The sequence below is a fragment of the Lacerta agilis genome, chromosome 10, assembly GCF_009819535.1.
Source record: "Lacerta agilis isolate rLacAgi1 chromosome 10, rLacAgi1.pri, whole genome shotgun sequence".
Lineage (NCBI taxonomy): Eukaryota > Metazoa > Chordata > Lepidosauria > Squamata > Lacertidae > Lacerta > Lacerta agilis.
Window position 1 is genome coordinate 19,887,286 of NC_046321.1, and position 26,476 is coordinate 19,913,761.

Here is a 26,476-nt window from a genome sequence, read left to right on the forward strand (position 1 = left end):
CCGAAATTAAACTTCAGAAAATGCACAGCTCCCCTGGGCCATGTTTGCAGTGACAGATTAATGAATTACCTATCTTCTGGAGAAGAAATAAACATGCAAAACTAATTAAATCCCCTTGCCTTTAGAACAATAGGGAGAAGGAAAACAGCGGCCACAAAAGAAAAATAATTAACCTTGCTACCGAGATTTCGTTGTCAGAGCTTAGAAGTGATACATTAAAAATGAGGCTCTCTTTGACAATGCTTTACTCATTCAAAACATAAATAGATGCCATCAGAGGAGAGAGAAAAGAGTTTTGGGGCATCTTAAAGACAATGGCTCACGTCTCCAAAAGGGTATGGGAGAATGTGATGCTAACAACCAATACCAAAACAAAATAAAAAATAAAAAAAATTCCTTCCAGTAGCACCTTAGAGACCAACTAAGTTTGTTCTTGGTATGAGCTTTCGTGTGCATGCACATTTCTTCAGATACGCTGAAACAGAAGTCACCAGACCCTTACGTCTACCAAGCTTGTGTGTTGAGCACACTCTCCAATGGAAGTGAGTTGTGGGAAACTTACAACTGCCAGGAGCAACTCTGCAACATCTTCCTCGTGTTTTGCATCAAAAAGATTTTGGGCTTCACGTGGCAGGGCAGAGTCTCAAACAAAGAGGTGCGCTCCCAAGCCCACATTCCCAATATGTTTGCACTCTTGTCTCAGCGATATCTATGCTGGCTTGGTCATGTTCACAAAATGGAAGGTGGCAGGATCCCCAAGGAGCTGGCTTCAGGCACCAGGCCTGTTGGCTGACCTACTCTGTGTCACGAAGGTGTCTGCAAATGTGTGACATGGAGGCTGGAAACACCAACCCCACCATGTGAAGACGACCACAGTGCCTACAAACAGACAGTCAGGTTGTGTATCCACAGCAATGACCAGAGGAGAAGTGACCACCGGGAGGAGTTCACAGAGAAGAAACGCCCTGGTGCATCTGCAGCAGCACAACCGGATGCATTCATCTGCCCCAGCTGCAACTAAACATGTCTCTCCCATATCAGTCTCTCCAGCCACAGCAGGCACTGTAACTCGCCAACGGTTTGACCCCCAAAGGCACACTCTTCCATTGTCTCCAGAGACACAGTGCAGACATACAAAATACTAGGCCAAAGTTTCCCCACAGAATCCCTCTATTTAAATTACAGCAATTATTTACACATTTAGTCAGTTATCTGCATTCTATTCATATAAAATAGCCAATTTTATGAAAATATCTGTCATCTATTGGGGGCGATCCTCCCCTTTCTGGCAGCCAGTAAACTGCCACCCTAACAGGGATACCCAAAATCCCATTAAATACAACAGCTACGGTCTGTGACATTTCAGCGCAAAGCTCCAGCATATAAAAACTAATCACAGATAGCATTGAAGATAGCATTAACCATCAGCAGCACCATCCACAGGCTTTTACTGAACCCAAAATCAACTCTGTTGGCACTGAGTGACTGGCAAGGAATGCAAAAACCTGAGCACATGTTCGTTTGGGTGGCACGCTAAGTCACAGCAGATGAGCATGCAATGCCTTCCGACAAATCCATGCAGGTGTGCCTAATGCCACAGAGTCAGAGACAACATACCACAGACTAATAGTGTGTCAGCAACAGTTCTTTTCCTCCAATATGTCTCCAGGAGATTTACTTGGAGCAGGATTTACTTGGTGCAGTGGTTAGTGTGTCCGACTAGGACCTGGGAGACCAGGGTTCAAATCCCCATTTGGCCATGAAGGTCATTGGGTGACTTAGGGCCTCTTCACCTAACCTACCTCCCCACAAGCTTGTTGTGGGCATTAAATGAGGTGGAGAACCATATACACTATTTTGAGTTCCTTGGAGGGAAAAGTGGGATATAAATACAACAAAAACAAATGCATTTTCATGTGCTTAACTGCCCCTTGAATTAACTTATTTTGTAGCAATGAGGCCCATGGTACTTACCCCCAAACAGCTAAAAGAGAGACTGGTTCCTTCATGTTCAGTGTTTTTAGCATATTTTGTTAATATCCTATATACTAACAGTATACTATGAGTGAGGGTTTGTACCTAACAAAAATAGCACCACTCGTGACCAAGAGGGAGTTATCAATAGGCTTGGGGAAATGTTTTTGTTTAAATTTAGCGAGGTTTTCCTAGTAGCTATTGAGAGCCATATCTTCTATTAATCTGTCTAATCCTCATTTTAAGCAATCCCAGTTGGTGGCAATCATTGACTCTTGGGGGAGTGAATTCCATAGTTTAACTATGCAGTGTGTAAATATGTCCTTTTTTTTAGTGTGTCTTGACACCAAAACAGCCCATCATGGACTGAATATGTTCAGTAACTATGGAATGGTGGCTAAATGTTGAAGGCTGGGGAATGGGGAATAGAAATACATTGGCACCTCGGGTTACAAACACCTCAGGTTACAAACACTTCAGGTTACAGACTCCGCTAACCCGGATGTAGTACCTTGGATTAAGAACTTTACCTCAGGATGAGAAGAGAAATTGCGTGCCGGCAGCGTGGTGGCAGCGGGAGGCCCCATTAGCTAAAGTGGTACCTCAAGTTAAGAACAGTTTCAGGTTAAGAACGGACCTCCAGAACGAATTAAGTTCGTAACCAGAGGTATCACCATATTCAAAAAGGGCTGCCTGCCTGCCTGGAACCCTCCACACTGCAACATCTTGTTACGGTTTCAACTTGCTAAGTACAATCAATTTACCTTCAATGCATTAGCCAATGTGTACATATGTTGTGTTTGTCTGGCAATTATTCCCGGTCTCCATAGGTTCCCTTACTGCAGAATTCTCCATAGGATCAGGTATGAATGAATTAACATTTTGAGAGTTCCACAGATAACAAAAATGAGATTTCAGATGGGCTGGTATACAGATGCAGATCATAGTGATTTCAGCTAGGCAGAGAAGGCAGCCAAGTGTATTTTTTTGCATTCATATGAATAATTAGTATTGGCTACTTCAGACACTAGCGGTAATAGCCTTTCTTGGGTCTGTCTTTTGAGATGTAAATGGCATTAAAATCTCCAGCTCCCACAACATTTTATATGATCAGAAATAGCCCATTACTATTTCCTGCCCAGAATGTCAATAAAAGAAAATATGTCTTTGATTACTGCTTTATTAGGAAATAATTAACACTCTGAGAAAGTGCAGAAATGTTTATGAATGCAGCAAGGTGCTGTTTGTGTGGGCAGCAATGATGAATAAGATAATTTTGATGTTAGCCAAACATTTACAAAAAAAAAAAACCCAGCAGATTGAGCTTTCTCCCTGTAGGCAAATGACCATATAAAATGAATGTGGTTTGAATGCCAACTCAAAATCTTCAATACAATTTCAGAGAAGGTCACACCATTTAATGATGTAGAACACTGGCTAACAATTTGTAGACTTCACAATCCCAAATTCAAGACCATTTCCATAAGATAAATGGACCAAAATATTTGAAGGTTATTTGCAGCCAGCCATTCGTATTCCTCAAAAACCAATTCAGCCACATCATTCCAACAGGATTTCAGAAACAACACGCATTGCCAAGCTGAAGGAGAACATTTGAATCTCAAAGCAACCAGCATCCCAAATCCAATTTCTATAGTTCCCCTTGGGTTTGTGCTTTAATTTATCAGACATGCTAATTGTCAGTCATTGTGCAGCTGCCTGATTAATCTATTCTTCTCAGATCTGGAGATACAGAATAGCTTTGACTAACAAATTAGCTTAGGTCCCTTTGCAAAAATTGCCACTTTCTTCAAGTCTTGACCTGACATACAAAAATTAACTGAGATGCTGAAAATGTTAGAGAAGCTGAGCAGAGAGGTCAAGTGGATCTGAAATCGTTGCAAAGCTAGGAAGCAACATGGCGCTGGTAAGCACATTGCAGGGGGAGCGCGCATCGTATTCATGCACCTACTTCCCATCACTGTGTCAACAGCTATGTGGCAGCATTCTGATAGCCAGTGTGGAGCAGTGGCTAGACTGTTGGACTAGGACAGTGTTTCCCAAACGTGGGTCTCCAGCTTTTTTTTGGACTACAACTCCCATCATCCTTAGCTTGCAGCACCAGTGGTCAGGGATGATGGGAACTGTAGTCCAAAAACAGCTGGAGACCCACATTTGGGAAACACTGGACGGGGATCTGGGAGACCAGGCTTCAAATCATCACTCAGCTATGAAGTTCACTGGGGCCGGTGACTCACTCTCAGTGTAACATGCTTCACAGGGTTGTTGTGAGGATAAAATGGGGAGGAAAGGAGCTGTGTACTCCACCGTGAGCTCCTTGGAGGAAAAGTGGGTTATAAGATCAAAAAATAATATTATTTTGTTTTGCGGTGGTCTTATTGTACATTATTCGATATTTCATTGCATTATTCCATTTGTATTGTGTGTCACCTAGATGACTAAAGTTACATATTTTGGGAGCGAATTCCATAGGTTAATCATGTACTGTGTGACAAAGTGCTCTTTGTCCTCACTGTAAGAATGTCTTGAGGACCTAGAGAGGGAGTGATGTCTAGTTACATGTAAGTATGACCCTGGCTTACAACTCTCCCTCCAGAAGTCAGGAAACTAGGGCTGGTTGTTCCTCAAGAGCTTTGTTGAAAAAGCCAAGAAAAGAAAAGAAAATCAGGGAACAACCACCAAGAATTTAACCACCCCACCAGCCAAATTGTGTGTAGAGATATGGAAAGGTAGTCAAGATGCAATTCTGCCAGGCTCTACCCTTAATCCCCAAACTTCTCCTCAACTCTGTCCCCGGCCTTTTGAAAATGCAAATTATGAAGTGTAACAAAACAAATGCAAAGGGTGCGTAGTAACATAGCCAGTTTAAGACACCTCGATTACTACTTATGTTGATAAACACTTTCCTTCTCCTTTAAGTTTCATTTACAAGGGTTTTTGTTTGTAGAGTTTCGAGATTAAAAGAGAAAATAACTCAGAAGGTCCAAAGTCTGGAGCATATCAGGGATGGGGGCAGAGGACAGGATTGTCAGGCAGTGCTGTAGCTCTGCTTAGAGGGCAAGTATTTTCAGCAACCTTACCACCACATGACCTCTACCCAATTAAAACTCCTCTTTTGCACACTAGGAACTACCTCATCGGACATGCTAGGTTTGGATGAAAGTGCTTCAGGGTGATGGAAGGATGAGCACATAACAAACCATGCAGAGTGGGAAGAGGTGGAGCAAGGAGAAGCGGAGGGCATTTCAAAGAAGGGAGAGAAAAGAGGAGTACTCACATGGCGAAGGAATCAGGGGGAGCTGAAACTCTCCTCAGGTCAGCAGAGGGCACTTTAGGGATGCTATAGGCAGCAGGAAATGAGCAGCCGGGAGAGGATCAGCACAACGGCATGGACAGACAGGGAAATAGCCCAGAGAAAGAGAGAGAGAAAGAGACATACAACAACATTTAAACAGAAACAAAAGGAAGGCATCATGTTGAGGCAAAATGGAGATGTGTGCTAAGCTGCAGGGCAGCAAAACCATCAAGGGAAAAGCCAATGGGAGGTATCAGCAAGCGCAGTGGAGGAAAATGGCGTCTGGTTATGTGGCATGGTGGAACTCTGAGGCAACATGGCAGGTAGCTGTCAATGGCAGGGTTGAGAATATAAGACCGTAAGGTGAATCCTGCTGGATCAACTATTCCAACTTTCTATTCTCACAGTGGCCAAACAGATGCCCATGGGAAGCCCACAAGCAGAGCCTGGGGGCAACAGTGCTCTCCCCCACTTGCAACTGGTTTTCAGAGGTAGACTGCCTCCAATATTGGAGGCAAAGCATAACCAATGGTTTGGTACCTTGGCTGGGCTTCATGAGGTTCCTGGGGTTTGAGCCTTGCAGCTCCACAAGACTTTGGAGTTTGAAGCATCCTTTATAGAAAGAAGAGTTACAGTTCTTCATCCTAAGAGGTTGCATGCAACCATCTTTGGAGAGAGACAAGCACATCATTGCCACAAACTCCCCCAACCTCTCTCACTTGTTCACCCCACTTCGGTTGTTCCCTTCCCTTTCTCCTCATCCCTACAATACATTTTGAATTTCTGAGGCAATCAGCTCCATGCTTTGGGGCAACCATGAACTGTTTCCATGAAGATGAGTCAAACAAGACACAGGCTCAAAAACACATGGCCCAGATGGCATCTGAATGGGAGGGGGGAGCTGCCAATGGAGCCACTGACGTGCATAAAAATGTCCATATGAAAAATACATTATGATGGCCTTTGGAGCTTCACACTACACCTCTTCACCTTGGCTTTTGAGGTGCATATTTTTAGGACTCACCTTATTTCTGTGATTTGGGGTGTTTTAAAACTGTTTTTAATATTGTGTACTGTTGTGCCTTAATAGTAATGAAATAGTAATGTAAAAAGCAGGGTGAATTGTGGTGGTGGTTGTGTTAGATCAATAGCCCAAGTAAAAGAATGTGAGTCCACAATTGGGTCCGCAGAATGGTCTGAAGGCATCAGCATCACAGTCCCTGAAACTAAGCAGGTCTGGAAGAGCCAGTGGGAGATCCTTTCTCAACCCCTGGTTCTCTGGCCTGAGTTCTCTGGAGTTATTTGGTGAACAGTTTTTTTTAATAGTTCAGTTTTGAAATGGCATTTCATCATGCAGAATATTCCACCACCACCACCACCCCCCAAAAAAATGCAAACAGGAAAAAAATAGATATCCTCACACGGAGGAAGCTGATGTCCCTCATTGACTGTGTTACAGACAAACCCATTTCAACTTTGTCTTTGGATCATAAAGTGCATGATGGGAAACTGGATGCTGATTATACAGCACTTTTCTCTTCAAAGTGACATTCAGATTACATATCAGGCCAGGTTCTCCAATCTGCCGGCACTGCAGCGTTGTCACTATCAAGTCAATTTCCCTCTCTTTCATTTATCTTCAGTTGGATGGGTATTCCCCCCCCCCGGCTCCCCTCCGTCTATTAGAGATTCTGGAACTGGAGTTTAGCTGGCAATTCTGTTAATGATGCATGAGGCGGACTGAAACGCAGCTCATTCTTCTAAAGCAAAATTGACTCTCTCCCAGATTAACTTCAGTAAAACTTTGCCACCGAACTTAACAAGCATGACTCAGAAGACAAATGGACAAAAGATAAGAGCCATAAACAAACATGATATCTCTTTGTTCACATCTATACCTCCTATTTCTCCCGTATCTGGAGACAAACAATATTGACACTGCACACTGGTGGCGCTTAAACTTTTATCCCAAATTGCACCTTACCTTCTGCCTCTGAAAGAATTTCCCATCATTCTTATTTATATCCTTGTAGACATAGTGTTTGGCAACAAATGCTGACTCTGTGCCATTGCAGAGAGCAGAGAGGTCCTAGTTTACCAAACCTTTAGCCGCTGGAAGACTAGAAAGGCAGTGTGAAGAAGAAGAAGAAGAGTTTGGATTTGATATCCCGCTTTATCACTACCCGAAGGAGTCTCAAAGCGGCTAACATTCTCCTTTCCCTTCCTTCCCCACAACAAACACTCTGTGAGGTGAGTGGGGCTGAGAGACTCCAGAGAAATGTGACTAGCCCAAGGTCACCCAGCAGCTGCATGTGGAGGAGTGGAGACACGAACCTGGTTCCCCAGATTACGAGTCTACCACTCTTAAGCACTACACCACACTGGCTCTCACTGGTGTGGTGTAGTGGTTGTAGCCAGGGGCGGAGGAAGGGGTGGTGGGGGCGGGGTGCCCTGTGTGCCCTCACTGAGGGGGGTGACATTCGGTGTGCCGGCCACCCACGACTCCCAAGTCGGGGGAAGGGGGCTGCGCCACTTTGCCGGTGGCATTCCCCCCCTGGAAGGCCCACCACTTGCCCCCTTGACCCGTGCCCATCTTGGCTGATTAGAGCGTGTCCAGACGAGGTACGGGCCCCTCTGGGTGAGATCATAAATTTGTCCCTTGGCACGGGGACTTTCCCACAGGAATTGAAGGAGGCAGTGGTGCGTCCGCTCTTAAAGAAAACATCCTTAGATCCTTTAGATCTATCCAATTACCGCCCAGTTTCGAATCTTCCGTACCTGGGTAAGGTAATTGAGAGAGCGGTTGCTGAACAGCTTAGCGGATTTCTGGATGAAACATTGGCTCTGGATCCGTTTCAGTCCGGCTTCCGCCCTGGTTATGGGACCGAGACAGCTTTGGTGGCGCTAACAGATGATCTTCGTAGACAGCTGGATCGAGGCGGTTCGGGCTTGCTGATTCTTTTAGATTTGTCAGCAGCCTTCGATATGGTCGACCACGATCTTTTAGACCACCGCCTTGCCGACGTGGGGATTCAGGGCACAGTCCGACAATGGCTGCGCTCCTTTATCTCAGGTCGGGGACAGAGAGTGGTGCTAGGGAGGGAATTGTCGCCGCGACACTCCTTGGTGTGTGGAGTTCCGCAGGGCACAATCCTTTCCCCGATGCTTTTTAATATCTTTATGCGCCCTCTTGCCCAGATTGTCCGGAGTTTCGGGCTGGGCTGTCATCAATATGCTGATGACACCCAGCTTTTTCTGTTGATGGACGGCCGCCCTGACTCGGTCCCAGACACACTGGCCAGGTGCTTGGAGGCTGTGGCTGCATGGATGCGTGGGAGCCGGTTGAAGTTAAACCCTTCGAAGACAGAGGTCCTCTGGCTGGGTCGGGACGACATGGGGTTGGGAGGCCAACTCCCATCTCTTGCGGGGGCCCAATTAGTGCCAGCGCCTTCCGTCAAGAGTTTGGGTGTAACCTTTGATGCCTCTCTTTCTATGGAGGCACAGGTTGCAATCACAGCAAAGGTGGCATTTTTCCATCTCCGCCGTATTAAGCAGTTGGCCCCCTACCTCTCTCGCCCTGATCTGGCCACAGTGATCCATGCGACGGTCACCTCCAGACTTGACTATTGTAACTCGCTCTACGCGGGGCTGCCCCTAAAGCTGACCCAGAAACTCCAGCGGGTGCAGAATGCCGCGGCGAGGCTCCTTACCGGGTCTTTGCCGCGGGACCACATTCATCCAGTGCTTTACCAGCTGCACTGGCTCCCGGTGGAGTACAGGATCAGATTTAAGGTGCTGGTTTTGACCTTTAAAGCCCTATGCGGTTTGGGACCCTCGTATTTAAGGGACCGCCTCTCCTGGTATGTCCCATGTAGGACCTTAAGGTCCTCAAGTGATAATCTTTTGGAGGTCCCGAGCAACAAAGACGTTAGGTTGGCCTCAACTAGGGCCAGGGCCTTCTCAATATTGGCCCCGACTTGGTGGAACAGCCTATCACGGGAGACCAGGGCCCTGCGGGATTTGGCATCTTTCCGCAGGGCCTGCAAGACGGAGCTGTTCCACCTGGCCTTTGGGTTGGTTTCTGTTTAATATTTATGCTTCATCTTTTATTGGTGGGTTATTTTGAAATTGAGACCTGCAGTTTTAATTGAATTTTAAATTTGTATTTTAATCTGTTATTTTAAATTGATCGTTTTTATGTTTTTTGTTGTGATTTTAATTGATGTTAGCCGCCCTGAGCCCGGTTCTCTGGCTGGGAAGGGCGGGGTATAAATAAAATTATTATTATTATTATTATTATTCCAGCTTCTTGTTGACAGCTGGGGGAGGCTTGGGAGTCGCGGGCGGGTGGCGCGCCAAATTTCCGCCATTGGTGGCTTGCTCTGCCCCTAGCTGAAGGAAGCACACACTGCTCCATGCACCCAAGCGGCTATGGGGAGGAGGGGAACTATCCATGCCACCTTGAACTCCTTGGAGGAAAAGTGGAAAAGAAATGCAGTAAATAAATACATGAAATGCAAGATTTTGCTGAACTTGGGGAGGGAAAATTCAGGGGTAGAGCTATATTTTCCCCCATAATGTGAATACTAGCTCCCAGCTGCTGTATAGCCCCCCCTGTCCAATCTAAAGCATGTGGAGAGATTAATTTGTGCGTATATGGTGTCCCCTGCCACAAGCTCCAGGCTCTGTGTCCATCAATAAACAGCAGAGAGGGCTGCCATGGAGTAGCAGAATTCTAGGGGCTCCATCTCTTAAGATGGAAATCCCTAAAGGGGACACACACACACATCCCTCAGATCCTCGAAACATCAGCGCCTGAGATGGACAATGGTATCCTTGTCTCTTCCATTTGCATCCCCATTGTTCCATACAAGTGGGTGGAGCAAAACTTAAAGAGGGGGAGGGGTGGCAGGATTTAACATCACCTATTGCAGAAACTGTGCCTGTGAGCCTGAACCAACCCTTTCCCCACTTAAAAATGCACTTAGGCTGCCCACTCTTTGTGGGCTTTGCGGTAAGAGACACACCAGTGAACATGTGGCTGTGCAATAAACTATGGCTATGCAAACTATGCTCCTGATGCTGCAAATCCTGCTGGCCAGCCGCACAACTCAGCAGCTTCAAGTGTTTTAAAGAGAAAACAGAATTCCCATGGCTCAGCCACCCTGCCCTTCTGTACTTTGGCTTGCTCTGAGCCAAAGAAGTAGCCACTGTTAAGACTTCCTGCTGCACGTTTTGAAAGAGAGGTGGACAAGGTACAGACTTTTCTAATGACCGGGTCTCTTGGATGATGTCAGCTACCTCTGGTGGCAAGATCCAGGTGGCAGATCCAGCCACTGAGGAACACATCACCTGCTTCTGCTGCTGTGGTGCCAACAGTGGCTGCAATGCACTCCCTGGAGGTCAGATCTACCACCTCTTCAGCACCCCAACCCCCATGCTGCCTCCACAGTGGAATCCCAGCAAACTGGAGACACTGCTACTCTTTCACCCCTAGGGAGGAAATGGTGGGGCTGCCTATCTGGGGCTTCCTGGGCTCCGCACCCACCTTGATTCCCAGTTCAACCATTGGGCAAGGTTGATTTGATTCCCCTCTCCTTTGTTCCCGATGTAGATTTCCACTCTTCCTGGCTGGGGGGGGGCACCATTTTGTGGTTCACCTCAGGTACCAAAGTGCCTTGGGTCAGCACTGCCACTACCAAATTTAAGCTGTCTAGCTGTCATAGAAGTGAGTCACTACACACAAAAGGACAATACAGCCTCTGATAGAGCACAGAAAGCTCCATGCCAACAGGAACTGCTGCCCCATCACGTTCAATGGCAGATGATACCCCAAGTATGCAGCCCCACTGAAACATGCACTCCATTTCAGCATTCGGAATGCTTCCTAATATTAAAGAAAATGGGGCAATTTCCAGCCATGCAGAGCCCCATAGTCCTGGAATACGCCAAAGAAGGATGCTGTTATGTAACTCGGAAGGGTCTGTCATCATCAACATCAAAAAGATAAAGCCAGTAGGAAGCCTGCAAATTCACTCAATATATATTAAATGTGGACACTGTTTGCCAGTTTAACCAAACATTCTGCAGATATTATCCCAGACTTTTAAAGTTTAAACTAATTTGCTCTAGCAATGTTTGCATGTGTTTCACATTAGCTTCATGCAAAGAATTTGGGGGAGGAACTCAGAGGGATGTTTGCTGAAGGAAAACGTTTTAAACAAATATTGTATGCTGTAGAAAATAGTTTTCAGCTCCATACAGTATAGTGACACAGCACTTCCTATCAACTGGGTTCATCTTGCATACTGTGCCACAGAGGCAAGCCTCAGCCCAGTCCATAGATCACCTAAACAGGATTATTTATGCTAATTTAGCTCACAAGTCAGGGCCAAAACTGGTTCAAACCCAGATGCTTCCGTTTTATTAGTTCGTGGGATTATAGCTGCTTTTTTCTCATCAGTGCAACAGAAGCAAGCAAACATTAATAAGATGTGTGTTCTTCAGTCAATATTCTTGCTTCTGTTGACATGCCCAAAGCTCCCCATCCCCAGGATATTCCTTCATTTAGGACTGACCTATTCCAGTTAAAGTTACTTCTGAGTAAAGTGGTACCTCGGGTTAAGAAATTAATTCATTCTGGAGGTCTGTTCTTAAACTGCAACTGTTCTTAACCTGAGGTACCACTTTAGCTAATGGGGTCTCCCGCTGCCGCCGCCGCACGGTTTCTGTTCTCATCCTGAAGCAAAGTTCTTAACCTGAGGTACTATTTCTGGGTTGACGGATTCTGTAACCTGAAGTGTCTGTAACCTGAAGCATCTGTAACCCTAGGGAGGTACCACACTGTACATTCATATGGCAGCTTCCTGTCCTCCAACGTGGACATAGGAGTTGACGATACATGGCTTCCTTGGTAAACAGAACCCTAAGGGCCAAAGTAGATATCTTGGGGCCACTCAGGAACCCAACCGTTCAATATATAATTTGGGAAGGGGACAGGTGTCTTGCTTTAACAATTAAAAAAATGATTTGGGGGCCACCTTCTCTCACAAACTGGCCTTACCATGACATTTGCCATTGCTATATGTCCTGCTGCCACCCAAAGTCTACTCAGCTCTAGTGGCGGCCTCATGATGGCTGTGAAGACTTTTTTTTGTTTGTTTCACTGCCTTTTCAGTTAGCCCTCCCCACTTTCTTCTGTTTCTGCTCTATCTTGTGAAGTTTTCATTCTGTTCTCATTTTATATTAGGTTTATTATTAGGAGGAGGAGGAGGAAGAGGAAGAGAAGTAGGTTATGGACCCTTTAATTAACATCGTAAACCACAGAAGTATGTGAGAGAGGAGCACTTAGCCTGACTCTCCTCCCTTCCCTTGGCACAGTCATTTGTCAGGCATTTCCTTGACTTTGTTATAAGAATTTTAAGGTCTCAAATACAGAATAAATATTCATAAACGCACACATATCTAAATATATGAACCATGTGTCTGAAATAGTATGGGAGAGCAATTCTGGAGCCATTCTGACTCTCCCAATGACCTCAAATATTCCTCTGCAGTAAGGGAGGCAAATGGGGAAAGCCTTCCCATTGTCTTTTTACTTGCAAATCCTGTCTTTAGGGTGTGTTTGTGTATGAACCTGTTGTGTGAATGAGCCTGTGACCTGGATTCAGGAACTAAAGTATTAACCATCACAAAAGAATGGCCAGAATGACCAGACTGCCCAAGTAATGCATTCAGTGACCATTATCAGGTATCCTGGCAAACAGGATTTCTGCTGTAGACCGCCTCCCCTGCTGTAGACTGACTCCTTCTGTGATGTATGTATGTTTTAGGGGGGTGGTCTTGGGCTACGGGGTGGGCAATTTCAAAAGTCTATGTCAGGGGACCACCAGGGGTCAGCAGACAGCACAATGAGGGGATGCGAGGGCTCTCGGATGCTGAGGTTTCCGAGCAACGCCTGGAGAGTCCAAGCATGTCATGCAACAGTGATGGTGGAGGGGCTGTCAGACTCTAGAGAGCCCGAACGCCACCTAAGCAAATAACTGAGCAGCTCGGGAACAGAGGGGGAGGTGGCAGCTCCGTCACCTCAACAACGCTGGGGGCTCAAACGGAAGGAAGAGAGGAGGAGATGTGGGGTGCCCCAACTACTGTGTTGGAGGCGTTCCCGCCGAGCACCACTTCCGGGATCTGAAAGTGACTGAATGGATGCTAGAACTTTAGCTCTGACTTGTACATATCTGTATAATAAAGCAATGTAAATATACAGATCAGCAGTCTGGAGTCGTTACTCGTGGGAAGCATCACAATCGCCCTGGAAGTCTATATAAGGGCTTGTGCACCATTGTTAAGGGTTCTCCTCCCTGCTGCATGTGGTGAATGGGGACCCTGTTGCAACAGTTCCTTGAATACAGATCAGGCTTACTAGCCGCTTTGGTTTTCAATTTACTCTGGTTGGCTTTTGTTATTTTTCCTACTGATAGGGAACCCACTTAAGGACTCTATGTGGGCCCTGGAATACCCCATAAGGGAAAAGGAGCATTTTTTTTTTTTTTTTTTTTTTTTTGTATAACAACTTACATAAAGGAAGAAAGCCCTGTAAGGGAGAAACTGTCTGAGACTGAAAAGAGGTAAATTCAGGGTCACTTCCCCCCCCCCAAAGTAAGGCCCACTCTGCCCCCTCATGTTATGTATGTGAATGGGGATGGCATGTGAGGGGAATGAGGTATCTGCTACCTAGAGTGGCCATTTACACATCACCCAAAAAACCAAAAAGAGGGCATAAAAGGACAATTTGCAAAGGATCTGTGTATACTAATTTATACGTCTAGATGCCCATTCAGAAAATAATTGCCATAATTTAAATAGAAACACAATGCATAGTGGGGAAGGTTGTGACCATGGATGCTCAGCCTGCTATCTAGGTGCTACCTATGGTTGGGCCATTCCAAGGCCCCTGGTTACTTTCCCTCCTTAAGATTCTTTCTCAGACTTAAGACGGGACAGCTCTTCACATAGAGGACTCCTTAAGTCAGAGGACTGTCCTCTGACAGTCGTTCAGATAGATGGACGTCCTCTGTAAAGTAGGGCAAAAGTAAGGAGGAAATGGTAAGGCAATAGGACCATCTGCAGTCCAGTATCCAGCACTCTAGGAAGGACATGGCTGAAAGAGTGTGCAGAGGTCAGCATCTTCAGAACAAAGTGACTGCAGAGAGAAAGAGAGCTGGTGGAAATTGAAGTCTCCTCTTGGACCTCAGGAGACTCTTTGCCTAGGTCCCTTAGCTGATACCTGATCATATCTTTTTCTCACACATAAACTCTCTCTTTTTTTTTCTTTTTTGCTGGGTTGTTTCTTGAAGATGAATTGACATAGAAATAGAAGGCAGAGGATATAGGCCTTAACATCCCCACTCTGTAGCACAGGGGTAAGGAATCTTTTTCAGTCCAAAGGTCACAGCCTTCCAAGGGCCAGAGGCAAAACAAATGTAGCATTCAATGGTAGGCTAGTTTCCACACACACTCACGTGCCCCTCTCTGCCTTCCAATCCAGGCAAGCAAAGGTCATTATCAGAGTTCAAGGACACATTCCAGTCAGGCAAGAACATTTAAGGAGGGTGCAACACTGGGCTGATGTGACCTGGGAAAATTCCCAAGGGCCAGGTAGAAGGACCTTCCCCAGCTCTGTTGTAGTGCATGGACTGAAGCATGGGGTCTTTTCTCCAATACTTATTTGGTCACCTCTTGCCGGAAGTAAAGCTGTGCAGGACAACACAGTATTTTGGGGGCACTGAATGTGTTAAAAACCCACATAAATAAAATAAATGAAAAATCAAATCCAGTCACAACCCATTCGGTAATGATATTTTCAGAAGGAGCCAAAAAGACCACACACAATTATCATCTTGAGACAGATTCTTATTTCCTAGCCCATAATTTAAATCAGTTCCCTTCACTGAAAACAAGCAGAGAGGGGGAGAGAAATGAATAGCTGCCAATATTGTTGAAGAGCTCATCTGTGTTTCAGGGGCAAAACAGGGATGGTGTGAAGAGGCTCTGTTAAACAAGGGCATTCAACTACTAGGATTCCATATCTGGTGACAAAAATCCTGATATTGGCTGTGTGTGTGTGTGTGTGTGTGTGTGTGTGTGTTTTAAAGGTGGAATCTGACTATCGTTGGTTCCGATCGTCTTCAGGAGCAAACCTGATATTGTACACTGGCACTAAGCTTTAGAAAATTGTAGAAGGGCCTGTTTGTTCATGGATGGAACAGCACATTCAGGTCTAGTGACAATAAAAAAAGAATTGTATAATGTTTGATAAGTAACATACAATCCACTTTTCCACAAAAAGTGGGGGCTACGTGGGCCTTTTCTGGAGTGTGCGTAATGTCACATTTTTACAAGTATCCCGGCCCTCCTCATAACAATACAGGAGACCTATCCAAAGTTTCTCCTCCACCATCTGCAATATAGGAATGATATTGATTTGTGTTCTACACATTATCAGGTTATGTGAACTACCCTGAATCCTCTAATACAATACATAAATGCTATGCGCTACCAATTTAAAAGCTTGTGGTGTTGGAACTGTGGGAGTAATAGCTCTTTGGATGAAAAAACAAACTTCATTCCCACAAGGAACACAAGGGGAAAGCTCTAAGTCATTTGGTAAGGGGAGGGAGGATGTAGTAGGGAAAACATTTCAAAACCCAGTGAGTTTTCCTGTATTAGTGAAATGTCGCCAAATGCCTGGGCAACATAGATCAAGATAATATTCGGTGAAGGGTTGTTGTTTTTTAAGAGAAGGGAAATGTTGGAGGGGGAGGGTTGTTCGTTTCAACTTAGATTGAGAGTCTTGTGCTGAGGGTTGGATTAACTTCAGGCTAACAATGATCGCCGTAGAATTGATGCTTTTGAATTATGGTGCTGGAGGAGACTCTTGAGAGTCCCATGGACTGCAAGAAGATCAAACCTATCAATTCTGAAGGAAATCAGCCCTGAGTTCTCACTGGAAGGACAGATCCTGAAGCTGAGGCTCCAATACTTTGGCCACCTCATGAGAAGAGAAGACTCCCTGGAAAAGACCCTGATGTTGGGAAAGATGGAGGGCACAAGGAGAAGGGGACGACAGAGGATGAGATGGTTGGACAGTGTTCTCGAAGTGACTGGCATGAGTTTGGCCAAACTGCGGGAGGCAGTGGAGGATAGGCGTGCCTGGCGTGCTCTGGTCCATGGGGTCACGAAGAGTCGGACAAGACTGAATGACTGAACAACAACAACAACAATGTTACAGAGTGAAGGCTCTGCGAGGGTGAAATTATCAGGAAAGGATACTGTGAGAAAATTTAAACTCACCAGAATACAGTAAATGTTCCACGAACAAGTGACTGGAGAGCTAGGAAATTCTTTCCAGTAGCACCTTAGAGACCAACTGAGTTTGTTCTTGGTATGAGCTTTCGTGTGCATGCACACTTCTTCAGATAGAAGAAGTGTGCATGCACACGAAAGCTCATACCAAGAACAAACTCAGTTGGTCTCTAAAGTGCTACTGGAAAGAATTTTCTATTTTGTTTCGACTATGGCAGACCAGCACGGCTACCCACCTGTAACTGGAGAGCTAGGGTGATGGTATCGTCCTGAGTTATTCTGACATTTAAAGTACTGGCAGCCAGCACTGAATTGCAGGGGAGGGAAGCATTGCTATTATATATTGTGAGGTAAGAAAAGGGTTCCTGCTTCTCTGGCTGTATAGCTGTCTTTGCATGCTAAGCACAAACAAAGGTGGGGTATTCGGTGAAAGGAGGAGGTATGCCATATCATTTGGACAGGTGCAGAATGACAGGATGCTGTTTGGCATAGTTCGGCCATGTCTTTGATCCATCACTGACTTGGCTCAACTTTGCCATTTCCCTGTTCCCAAGATGCACATGCAGCTAACTCACTCGTTGAGCATAGGCATCGATGTCCTCCTCTTGCTTTTCTGCACCATATTGGCCTGATTCCTCAGGGCGATTCGGATTAGCGAGGGAGCCAGCCGGCAAGGCTCCCCATCCACTTGCATGGGGATGGACTTGTACGTCAGCAACGTCACTTCCCGGCATTGGTGCAACCTTTCTCCGTGGCCTCCCACTTGAAGAGCAGCCTTAGCAACAGAAATAGAAGAGGAGAAAAAGAGGGGCGGAATCAGTTCAAGTCATCAAATCTGGCTAAAATGTACTGCGTTATTTGCAAGACCATATGAACTCAAGGATTGCTTTCAGCAGGTGATTCAGTACCTACTGACTCTGAGATATTTGATTCGGTTTGCATTTAAAGGCCAATCTACCTTATTCACATTTTTGGAAACAAATGTGCAAACTGAAACCCAGCCATGCTTTGAAATTTGCAATCCTCCAAATTGTGCAGTCCAGCCAAGGAATGTGCACAAAAATACATATACTAAGGTAAAATATTATGGGGGTGATGGTACTCGATCCCTGTCCCAGCCTTACTAGATTCTGCCTTTCCTCGGTGAACACAGGTCTTTTTAAAGTCCCAAATGGTTCTTTTAGGGTGGATGGTGGATATTTATGAGCTGTCTGCTCTGGGCTTTTTCGCTTTTGCCTTTCCTCAAGACATTAAACATGTACCAATAGGAACTTCTCTCTGAGTGTAAATAGTAGGTTGGGGGGGGCAATTTTCATTGGGACCATGGTGGTGTGTGGAAAGGGTTAAACTCCCTGTGCCTACCCACCAAGGGTCCTGATTGGGGCTCCTCATGGTCACTAATTCCAATTAAAATGGATAAAAGCAATGTTTGGTGCCACATGAAGTTTAACCCTTGGAGTCACACGCCAATAACATTTACAAGCTTCAAAGTTTGACTTGCTGTGCTGTTTAAAAGGCACTTGGAAGCAATAAAGGTACTGGTATGTGGGTGGGAGAGACAGTTAGCAACAGGTAGGGAAAGGTTGATGCCCTGGAGAAGTGATTGTTCCTTGCTCTTCTGCTGTATACCCTTTATCCGTATGATTGTACAGCTACACATCTTAGCAACAAAATCATCAAGTTTGCTGATGACACCACTGTGGTGGGGCTCATTTCTGAGGGGGATGAGTCCATCTATTGGGACAAGGTGGAGCGGCTCTGTGGTTGGTGCGGAGAAAATAATCTGGTCCTTAATGTTGCTAAGACAATATCGCTAAGACCAAAGAACTGGTAGTGGACTACGGGGGGGGGGGGGAGGTGGACATTCAGCCCTTGTATATTGGTGGGAACCGGGTGGAGAGGGTGGCTATATTCAAGTTTCTGGGTGTTACTACCGAGCAGGGTATGACCTGCAGCACTAATATCATTGCTCTGGTAAAGAAGGCCCAGCAGAGACTTTATTTCCTCAGATTTTAAAAGAAGAACAATCTGAGTGAGAGACTGCTGGTGTCCTTCTATCGAGGCAGCATAGAGAGCGTTCTTACATACTGTATCTGTGCTTGGTTTGCCAGGTGCACAGTCATCGACAGGAAAATGCTCCAGAAGGTAATAACCACAGCCCAAAAGATTATTGGTCATCCTCTCCCATCTTTGGACAAACTATATAGCTCCCATTGTCTCAAAAAAGCAAACTACAGGGTTAAAGACATGGAGAGAAACAAGGAATAAAAATGGGAGGAGGCAATAACTATAGCACCAGATATTAAGATAGCAACAAAGTCCTTCCTGCAAGCCATTTTTTCAGGTGTAGAAGGAAGGGGTGGTCACCCATCCTTCACTGTTCCGTCAAATGGCAAACCTAGGAGTGAGGAAGATTCATTCTACATACTCAGTTATTGTTGGAAACCAGCCATTTGGTTTATTCTCTCTGAGTTAGCTCTTGCTCTGGTTGACTTATAGACAGTTTGCTTGCAGGAGGCAATCTATGAAAAAGACTCACCAAAGAGGCCATGGTGAACCCAATGACCTCAATGTAACCATCGTCATGCCGCTGTGGTTCAAATTCTCTGTGATCTCCTGGATTCCCCCAGGGCATTGTGCCAGCACAATACCTGAACAGAAAAACATAAGGAGAGCTCAGCTGGTTCAAAGTAAAAGCCTCTTTAGTTCAGCTTCTAACCAGATGCCCATGAAAAGCCCACAAGCGTGAATGTGAGAGGTTAGAAAGAGTTTGAGGATATTGTGGGATTTGAGCAAACACTGAACATCTGGCCCACTTGGCTTTTGGCAACAAAACCAAGCATAGGTCTTCTACAAATATATTTCCGATAGGATAAGGTTTCAGAAGGAACACCTCTGCTTTATACCAGAGTTACATCATGCAGAACAGGGTGGTCAATTCTCCATTTGCAGGGCAGGGGCTGGTTGGTTGCACACTCATATTTATCCCACAGTTAGCTGTTTGAATAAGGTCTGAGAGAGTAAGGCAAAGAGGAAACTCATTTTTATTTTCAATGCTCCATATGGTCAGTCCCTCCCACCACCTCTTTGGTTTCAACTCTTCACATCACCAAAGTACAACAATTCCTCAAAAAGCGAGTAAGGTCTTCCAGCTGAGGAAAGAGGACAATGGGAGGCTGTTCCCTCCTTTCCATTGGTTTATTTCCATTAGGTCTTCCAATTCAGTGTGAGGGGGATTGAGAGGGGGAGAGGGGGGATAGAACTATAACAACTGCCCTTTCAGGTAATTGCTAGAGATCTAATCCTAGATCTATGGGACAATTGTCTATTATTCAAAAATGGTTTCCCCTCCTAGGGTTCCCTCATCCTGTCGCAAGTCCTCCCACGACATGTCCTTACCTGGGTATGTTTAAAAACACTATACACTGGAATTTCAGCTCCTGGATCTTTGGGGTCAGGTCTGTGCCATCACACTGCCAAAGAGAGTGAGAGAGAGCACACAAGTATGTATTAAGGTTTATTATAAAATAAACATCTGTGGATTTATTTCAATGAGATCTTGGACTTAAATTTTAAAAAACCAAAACAAGTAAGGCCACATCACACAAGAAGCCCAGATGAAACAAAGAGGAGCAAGCCCCTAGTGTATTTATTTTTGCTATGTTCCCATGGCAAAAGCAAGTACTCCAGATATGTTAATGTGGTTTGATCCAAGTGCCATTACATCTAGTGGGAAATAAAACATCTAGTGCAGACTTAAATGTGGGGTACACACTGGAAAAATAAACATGGAAGGAAGGAAGGTTGGTGTAAGCCAGAAAGCACACTTGCTGAAATCAATTTATTGCGCCCACTTTCCTTCCTTCCTTCTCCTTCCTTTTTTCGTTTCAGTTAAAGGCATGGAAGTCTTGTTCCATGTTAAAACTGGCAACTCTGGAACAACAAATCTAGCTACCAGCCCAGATTCCCAAGCGTCACTAAGTGTAAGTGAAAATAATTTCCACTTGTCTTCACGAAAAAGTATGCAACTTTACAATCAAGATGAAACTTTTCTCATCTCGTTTTACCAGCCAACTCTCCAACACATCAGCAAAAAACATAGCTCCCCTTTTTATACTCACCACAACTTTCACATGCTTGGATAAATCTCTGGAGCTTCTCTGAAGGAAGTCTGAAAAGGCTGCCTAAATTATACAGAAAAGTGGACGGGGAAAAGAAGTGTGATATAATAATTTCATCTGAGTTTCATTTTTGTTGCGTCAAGGATCTGGAGTGAAAACAAGGCCTTGTTAAGTGACGTTGCCCCACAGAAAGAGGCTGAGTTTCAGGGCACAGTTAAGTGCTGCAGTTGATCTCAGTTAATATGACATTTGTAATTATCAAAGTTTCGTTCAATCAGACATCGGCATGGAATGGGAGCCCAGCCCAAACTGTCAATTACCCAATTTCATTATGATGTCAGGTGACTTCAAAGGGGCTCAAGATTGAGCCTGATGATGTGCTATCTGCGCCAATTGGTTGATGTCCCAAAGAACAGTGGTGATGATCCTCGATAATTAAAGCAATAAAAAAAGAATAAACTGTTTACCCCCCCCCCCAAAAAAAGCAGCAAAATTTGGATTCGGGAAAACACATTTCAACTCACCCCAGCATAAAACATTTTATTTCGAAAGCGGCTGTTGAATTTTTCAGGATTTGCTTCTGTGATAAAGAAGAAGAAAACAGCACAATACAAGGAATCTTTACTAAGTCAATTAAACAGATGGTTCAGTTCCTTATTTTCCTTCTGGCAGGCAAACAGCTGAGTTTCTAGCCATTGCTGGCTGCTGACTAAAGAGGAGGGGCGAAAAGGATGCATCTTTGTTTTCTGTGTTCCCAACCAGAGAATACTGAGAAGCAAAGCCCTGTTGCAACAGTTTAATAAAGATCAGGCTTACTAGCCAGTTTGCTTCTCAATATTCTCTGGATGGCCTCTGTTATTTTCTCCTACCAATAGAGAACCTACATAAGGACTCTATATGGGCTCTTGGGTACCCCATAAGGGGAAAGGAGCACTTTTTCTTATAACAGCGCCTTGTGCTTTTATATTGTATTTTGTGTTTTAATATCATATCTTCATGTTGTGAACCACCCTCAAATCTGCAGATCATTGTTGAAAAGTGGCAACACACATTGTTGAAAAGTACACTCAGGGCTCGCCCCAAGTCCACTTCTCCAGTTCCAAGAAAGCACAAGTCTGAGCGGTTTTCTGCTCGGACTCACACTTTCTAGATATGAGTCTGAGTGGGTTTACCCTTGCCCCACTCCTTTCCCAGGGAAAACCTGCTCTTTAGTGCTAAATTGGAGAAAACATCAATCTGGAGAAAACCAAATTGTCATTTGCTCTGATTGAACGCTAAGGACCAGCCCCCCAGAGGACAAGCCTTCAATCAAACTAACAACCCTCCTTACTTATCAGAAAACAGCATCTGTCTGAAACACACAGACACCAAAAGGAAGTCCACAAACAATAAGGACACTAAAGCAAACTCCCAGAGGGTCCCCCACACCAACATTATGTATCAAAATTCATTTAAGAGGTGGGAAACTCTGAATTAACAGGGGGGGAAATCTTTCTGGCCAAATTACTCAGCCTACAGCTTGCTTTTTCCCAAAGCGGTTTCACTCTCCTCTAAAAGCGTGTGTGTGCCTGCGTGCACACACAAACACACATGCATGCACACATTGGCATCCCTGGAATAATGTACATTCATTCTTTATAGCGCAATATGACTTCATGATTAAGTAATGCTTCTGCTAAGTGAGAAAGTAGCTTAGGACCTCATCCCTACTATATAGTCCCAGGCACATTTGGCATGCACACCAGCACATGTGCACATGGAAATGAGTGCGCAGCTGTCATCACTTCATTCCTTTGCCCTTCCATGGCCCTTCATTATTATGCTTACTGCTCACAGTCATCTTAAACACGATAAAATATGCATTCGCTCTTTCCGTCAGGCATTCAGATCTTTATTTAGCCTGGCATTAGGATGTTCTTTTTTAAAAAGCAGGGACACACACACACACACATTTTTGCATGGCTTTGTGATAGCATGAAAACGAGGACAAGTATGGTTGTAGTTAAATCAGCCACATGCCAAACAAGGCAACTGAACAACAACTTGGGTATCATCAATATGATTTCCTAGCATACAGACATCTATCATAATGACTGCCCATTAGTGCTTGGCTGGTTTGCGCTGTATGGAACTACATGAGTATTAAGGGCAATGTTTCAAAACAGATACGAGTACTTTGTTCACATGAACAAAGACAAATATTATTGTGCACTTTAGTAGGGATTCTTCTGGAGTGCCAGTCTTGCTCCTAAAGTAGTCACGCAAGTCCTGCATCTTCACAATATATCCCCAACCTTTCATAGCACAGTGTATCATATTCAGAAGAATCAGGCAAGGACAGCCCAGATTTTTGCTCTACCTCCTGCTCTACCTTCTTTTACAAAAGAAGATTGGTAGGATTTCCAATTGTTTACAGTGGTACCTCTGGTTATGAACACTTCTGGTTACGAATGCTTCAGGTTACGAGCTCCGCTAACCCGGAAGTAGCTGCTCCTGGTTGTGCACTTTACCCCAGGATGGGAACGGAAATCGTGCGCCGGAGGCGCATGTGCAGCAGGAGGCCCCATTAGCGAAAGCGTGCCTCAGGATAAGAACGGTTTCGGCTTAAGAACAGACCTCTGGAATGAATTAAGTTCGTAACCAGAGGTGCCACTGTATTGGCAGGGCCCCTATTTCTTTGACATTGCACAGCAGGCAGAGGTTTATCAGGTGAAACTTTGAGCAGCAACAGTAAATGATCACCACGCAACGAAAAAGATTCATCTGCTGAACATCTACCTTCTGTGTAGCTGGTAAGAGTACATTTATTGATTGGTTTTATTGCTCACCTCATAATAGAGAACCTTTATGCTGTGTGCAACATTTTAAAATAAAAACAACTTTAAAAGAAAGCATTGATGCAATATACAATAATAGCTAAACCACATGAGAGAGGAGAAAAGCCCAGTGTCAACATGACTCATTGTATAAAATAATATAAAGTTACCTTGAAGAGTTAAAAGCAGCCCAAACCCCCCAACTACATGATCCCTGCCAGAAAGGAGTTGGCAATCCTTTAGGGTGGAAGCCTAGGAAGAGGTGGAGCTAGGTCTCCTCTGAGATTTTTCTCATGAACAAGCAGCTTAGAGGTATAGACTCTTAGGTCACCTCCGGACTTTGCAGGAGGGATTCAAATGCATACCACAAATTTAGGTTTAGACTGTTAAAGTGGATTGAAGCAATATGGCACAACAAATCCACTTCTTGTTTTAAAAGACAGATTGTTTTGCAAGTAGGAAAATGAGAGGTTTACGGGAAGACATTTAGCCTTCCCACAAACAGATCCGAGTGAATGTTCTAAAACATTGCATGCATCATGTATGCACACACAAAAACCAGCTGATTGATAAGCAGCTTGTATGGAGAAACCTTAAGCTCTTAAAGAGAAACCTAAATCATTTCCTGTTTTCCTTTAACTCAGGGCTTGGGCACCTGTCACCCTCCAAGTCCAAAATGGCGAGTGGGGTCAAGGATTATTGCAGTTGAAGTCCAAGAATATCGAGAGGGCCACAGGTTCATCATCCCTGCTTTAACTCCTCTATTGTGTTCTGAGGGATAGGAACAGTCTCCACCTCAAGCTCATCCCACACTGTACTACAATGGAAGAGTCCACACCTGTTGCAGCTCTGCCTGCTATATAAGGTAAAGCACCTCTTTGAGGAAGGCGTTCACAACCTATTCATTTTCCACCCTGCTGCTCAGGAAGAGGAGATACCATTTTTTGTTCTCTCACCTCGAGATTCATGGAATTCCAGTGTAACGTGAGCATCAAATCCCAGGCTGAAGTAATTATTGAAAACACTGAGGGGAAGCTGCAATGATAAGACAAGGGGAACAAGGGAAATGTTGTGTGTGAAAAGAAAAATTAAGACTATGCAATGGCAAATGTTAGGACACTGTGAGGGATTGCTCCTGCCTTGGATGTTGCTCATGAGAAACGACAAGCTCTCCGGTAAGCTAAAACTATTTATTTTTCATAATGTAGTTACAGAGTCTCTGGAGTACGTCTGCTCAGTTACTTTCAGATTCTCAGAGTGGCGGGCTTTGGTGTGCCCACCAACAAAACCAACGGCTGGGCACTCTAAAATGACGTCACCGCCGCCCCCTTCCCCCCATCGTCTCATCCTCCTGTCTGAGACTGACTGCTCTTGGTCTTTGCCCTGCCCTCCCGGAGCCTGGCATCTCCCCCTCTTCCGGTGACAGTTCCTGACGGTGGCTTGAGCTGGGAGATGAATCTGTGGAGATTATCGGTGGCTGCTCTCTATAACCCAGTGACCCCCCTTCCCTGGAGGAAACACTATCTTGCTCCTCTCTCTCTCTCCCTGCTCCTCCCGAGTAGCCCCTCTTTCCCTGACAGACACCTTGGGCAAGACTGACTAGGCACGATAGCTCCATATTCTCATAGCAGGCTGCCTTGTTCAACTAACCCAATATTTTATGATCTGACTGCCAGCAGTTGTGCAAGAAGTATTATTTTCCGAGCTACAGCATTAAAAAAATAATAATAATAGAGAGGCCAGGAAATGAAACTGGGTTCTTCTGCAAATGCTCTACCACTCGGAGACAGTCCCCCATATGAAGTGGAAGGAGGCAAAGGAGGACTTTGTAAAAGGAGCACAAAAAGGTCGCCCGCATCCTGTAGGACCTTTTTCTTAAGCAATTCAGATTTCTTCTCTGGAAATGCCTCCTGCTACAGGTGAAGCATGTAGCATCAGAAGTTCACCTCAAGTTTACAAGACTGGCTTAGAAGGTCTGCCTGGTCCAGAGCACCAATGAAGTTTACTACTCGACTGTTGCTAATTAGTGGCGCTCATTAGCCAAGCTGCAGAGGCAGTAAAGAATACCGTTTCGCTTTCAACAGCTCACAGGCTTGCTCAGGAAATTTGCCATCACCAGCCAAGGGACCGGTGGGTCCCTGTCTACTGGACTCAAAGGTTTAGTTCTTTTGATTTTACTTCTTTTAAATGACCTAATGCTGCTAACAGATAGGGTTTATTTTGTGATCATTGGCTGGCTCTAGTTCTGCCTTTCTAGAAACAGCAAACAACCATGTAAATAAATGCAATTATTTAAGCCAGAAAAGTACTGTAAATTCTTAGCACTCCTGGGCAGCATTCCCTTGTCATCCTGCACGAACCCTGATTTTCTTCCTTCGGTTTGTTCCGGTAGAGGAAGATCTCATACTAACCTTCCGTGCTCCATCTTCTAGTTCATCTTGGGGCAAATCAGGATTTCTCTCCACCTGGAGGTTCCACCGGTCCAGTTGGACAATGGTCCCATCTTCTACATGGCAGAGAATTTTTGCAACAGGCTCATCTGTGTATCCCTGGAAATAGGAGATATTCATAGTCTGATGTCAACAATTGGCATTTCTACTCATTAAATGATGTATTGCAGAGACTTGATCAGAATATGGGATTGTCAATGTTATTAAAAGCTTGTATGTGAATTCCAATTATTCCATTATTTTCAAGAGGTAGTGAGAGAGGTTGCTAGAATCATTATTTTTTTTTGGGGGGGGGGGATATTACTCCCAGAAATTCCCAAACATTAGACCAAAAGGAGATTTATGCATTAAGAATGAAATAAAACCGAGTGATAGTAGGCCAAGTTTTCAGGCTCAAACGAGATGAGTTATTTAGTGTTGCTGTTTGTTTGGTTT

The 26,476-nt window shown here is 44.8% G+C and overlaps 1 protein-coding gene across 7 annotated transcripts in view; it reads right to left on the reverse strand.

Annotated features, from left to right (window-relative positions):
• The window catches only part of DGKI (diacylglycerol kinase iota), a 240,820-nt gene that overhangs the window by 72,549 nt on the left and 141,795 nt on the right, over window positions 1–26,476 (reverse strand). For 4 of the 7 annotated variants that reach the window (XM_033162115.1, XM_033162114.1, XM_033162116.1 and 1 more), the window contains 8 exons: window positions 26,003–26,140; window positions 24,548–24,626; window positions 21,300–21,355; window positions 20,776–20,838; window positions 20,054–20,127; window positions 19,194–19,305; window positions 17,230–17,429; window positions 5,273–5,335 (listed from right to left, as the gene is read on the reverse strand). In XM_033162115.1, coding sequence (XP_033018006.1) covers window positions 5,273–5,335; window positions 17,230–17,429; window positions 19,194–19,305; window positions 20,054–20,127; window positions 20,776–20,838; window positions 21,300–21,355; window positions 24,548–24,626; window positions 26,003–26,140 — 785 coding nt within the window. The remainder of the gene's footprint in view (window positions 1–5,272; window positions 5,336–17,229; window positions 17,430–19,193; window positions 19,306–20,053; window positions 20,128–20,775; window positions 20,839–21,299; window positions 21,356–24,547; window positions 24,627–26,002; window positions 26,141–26,476) is intronic. The other 3 variants (XM_033162118.1, XM_033162117.1, XM_033162113.1) reach the window with 1 other exon arrangement.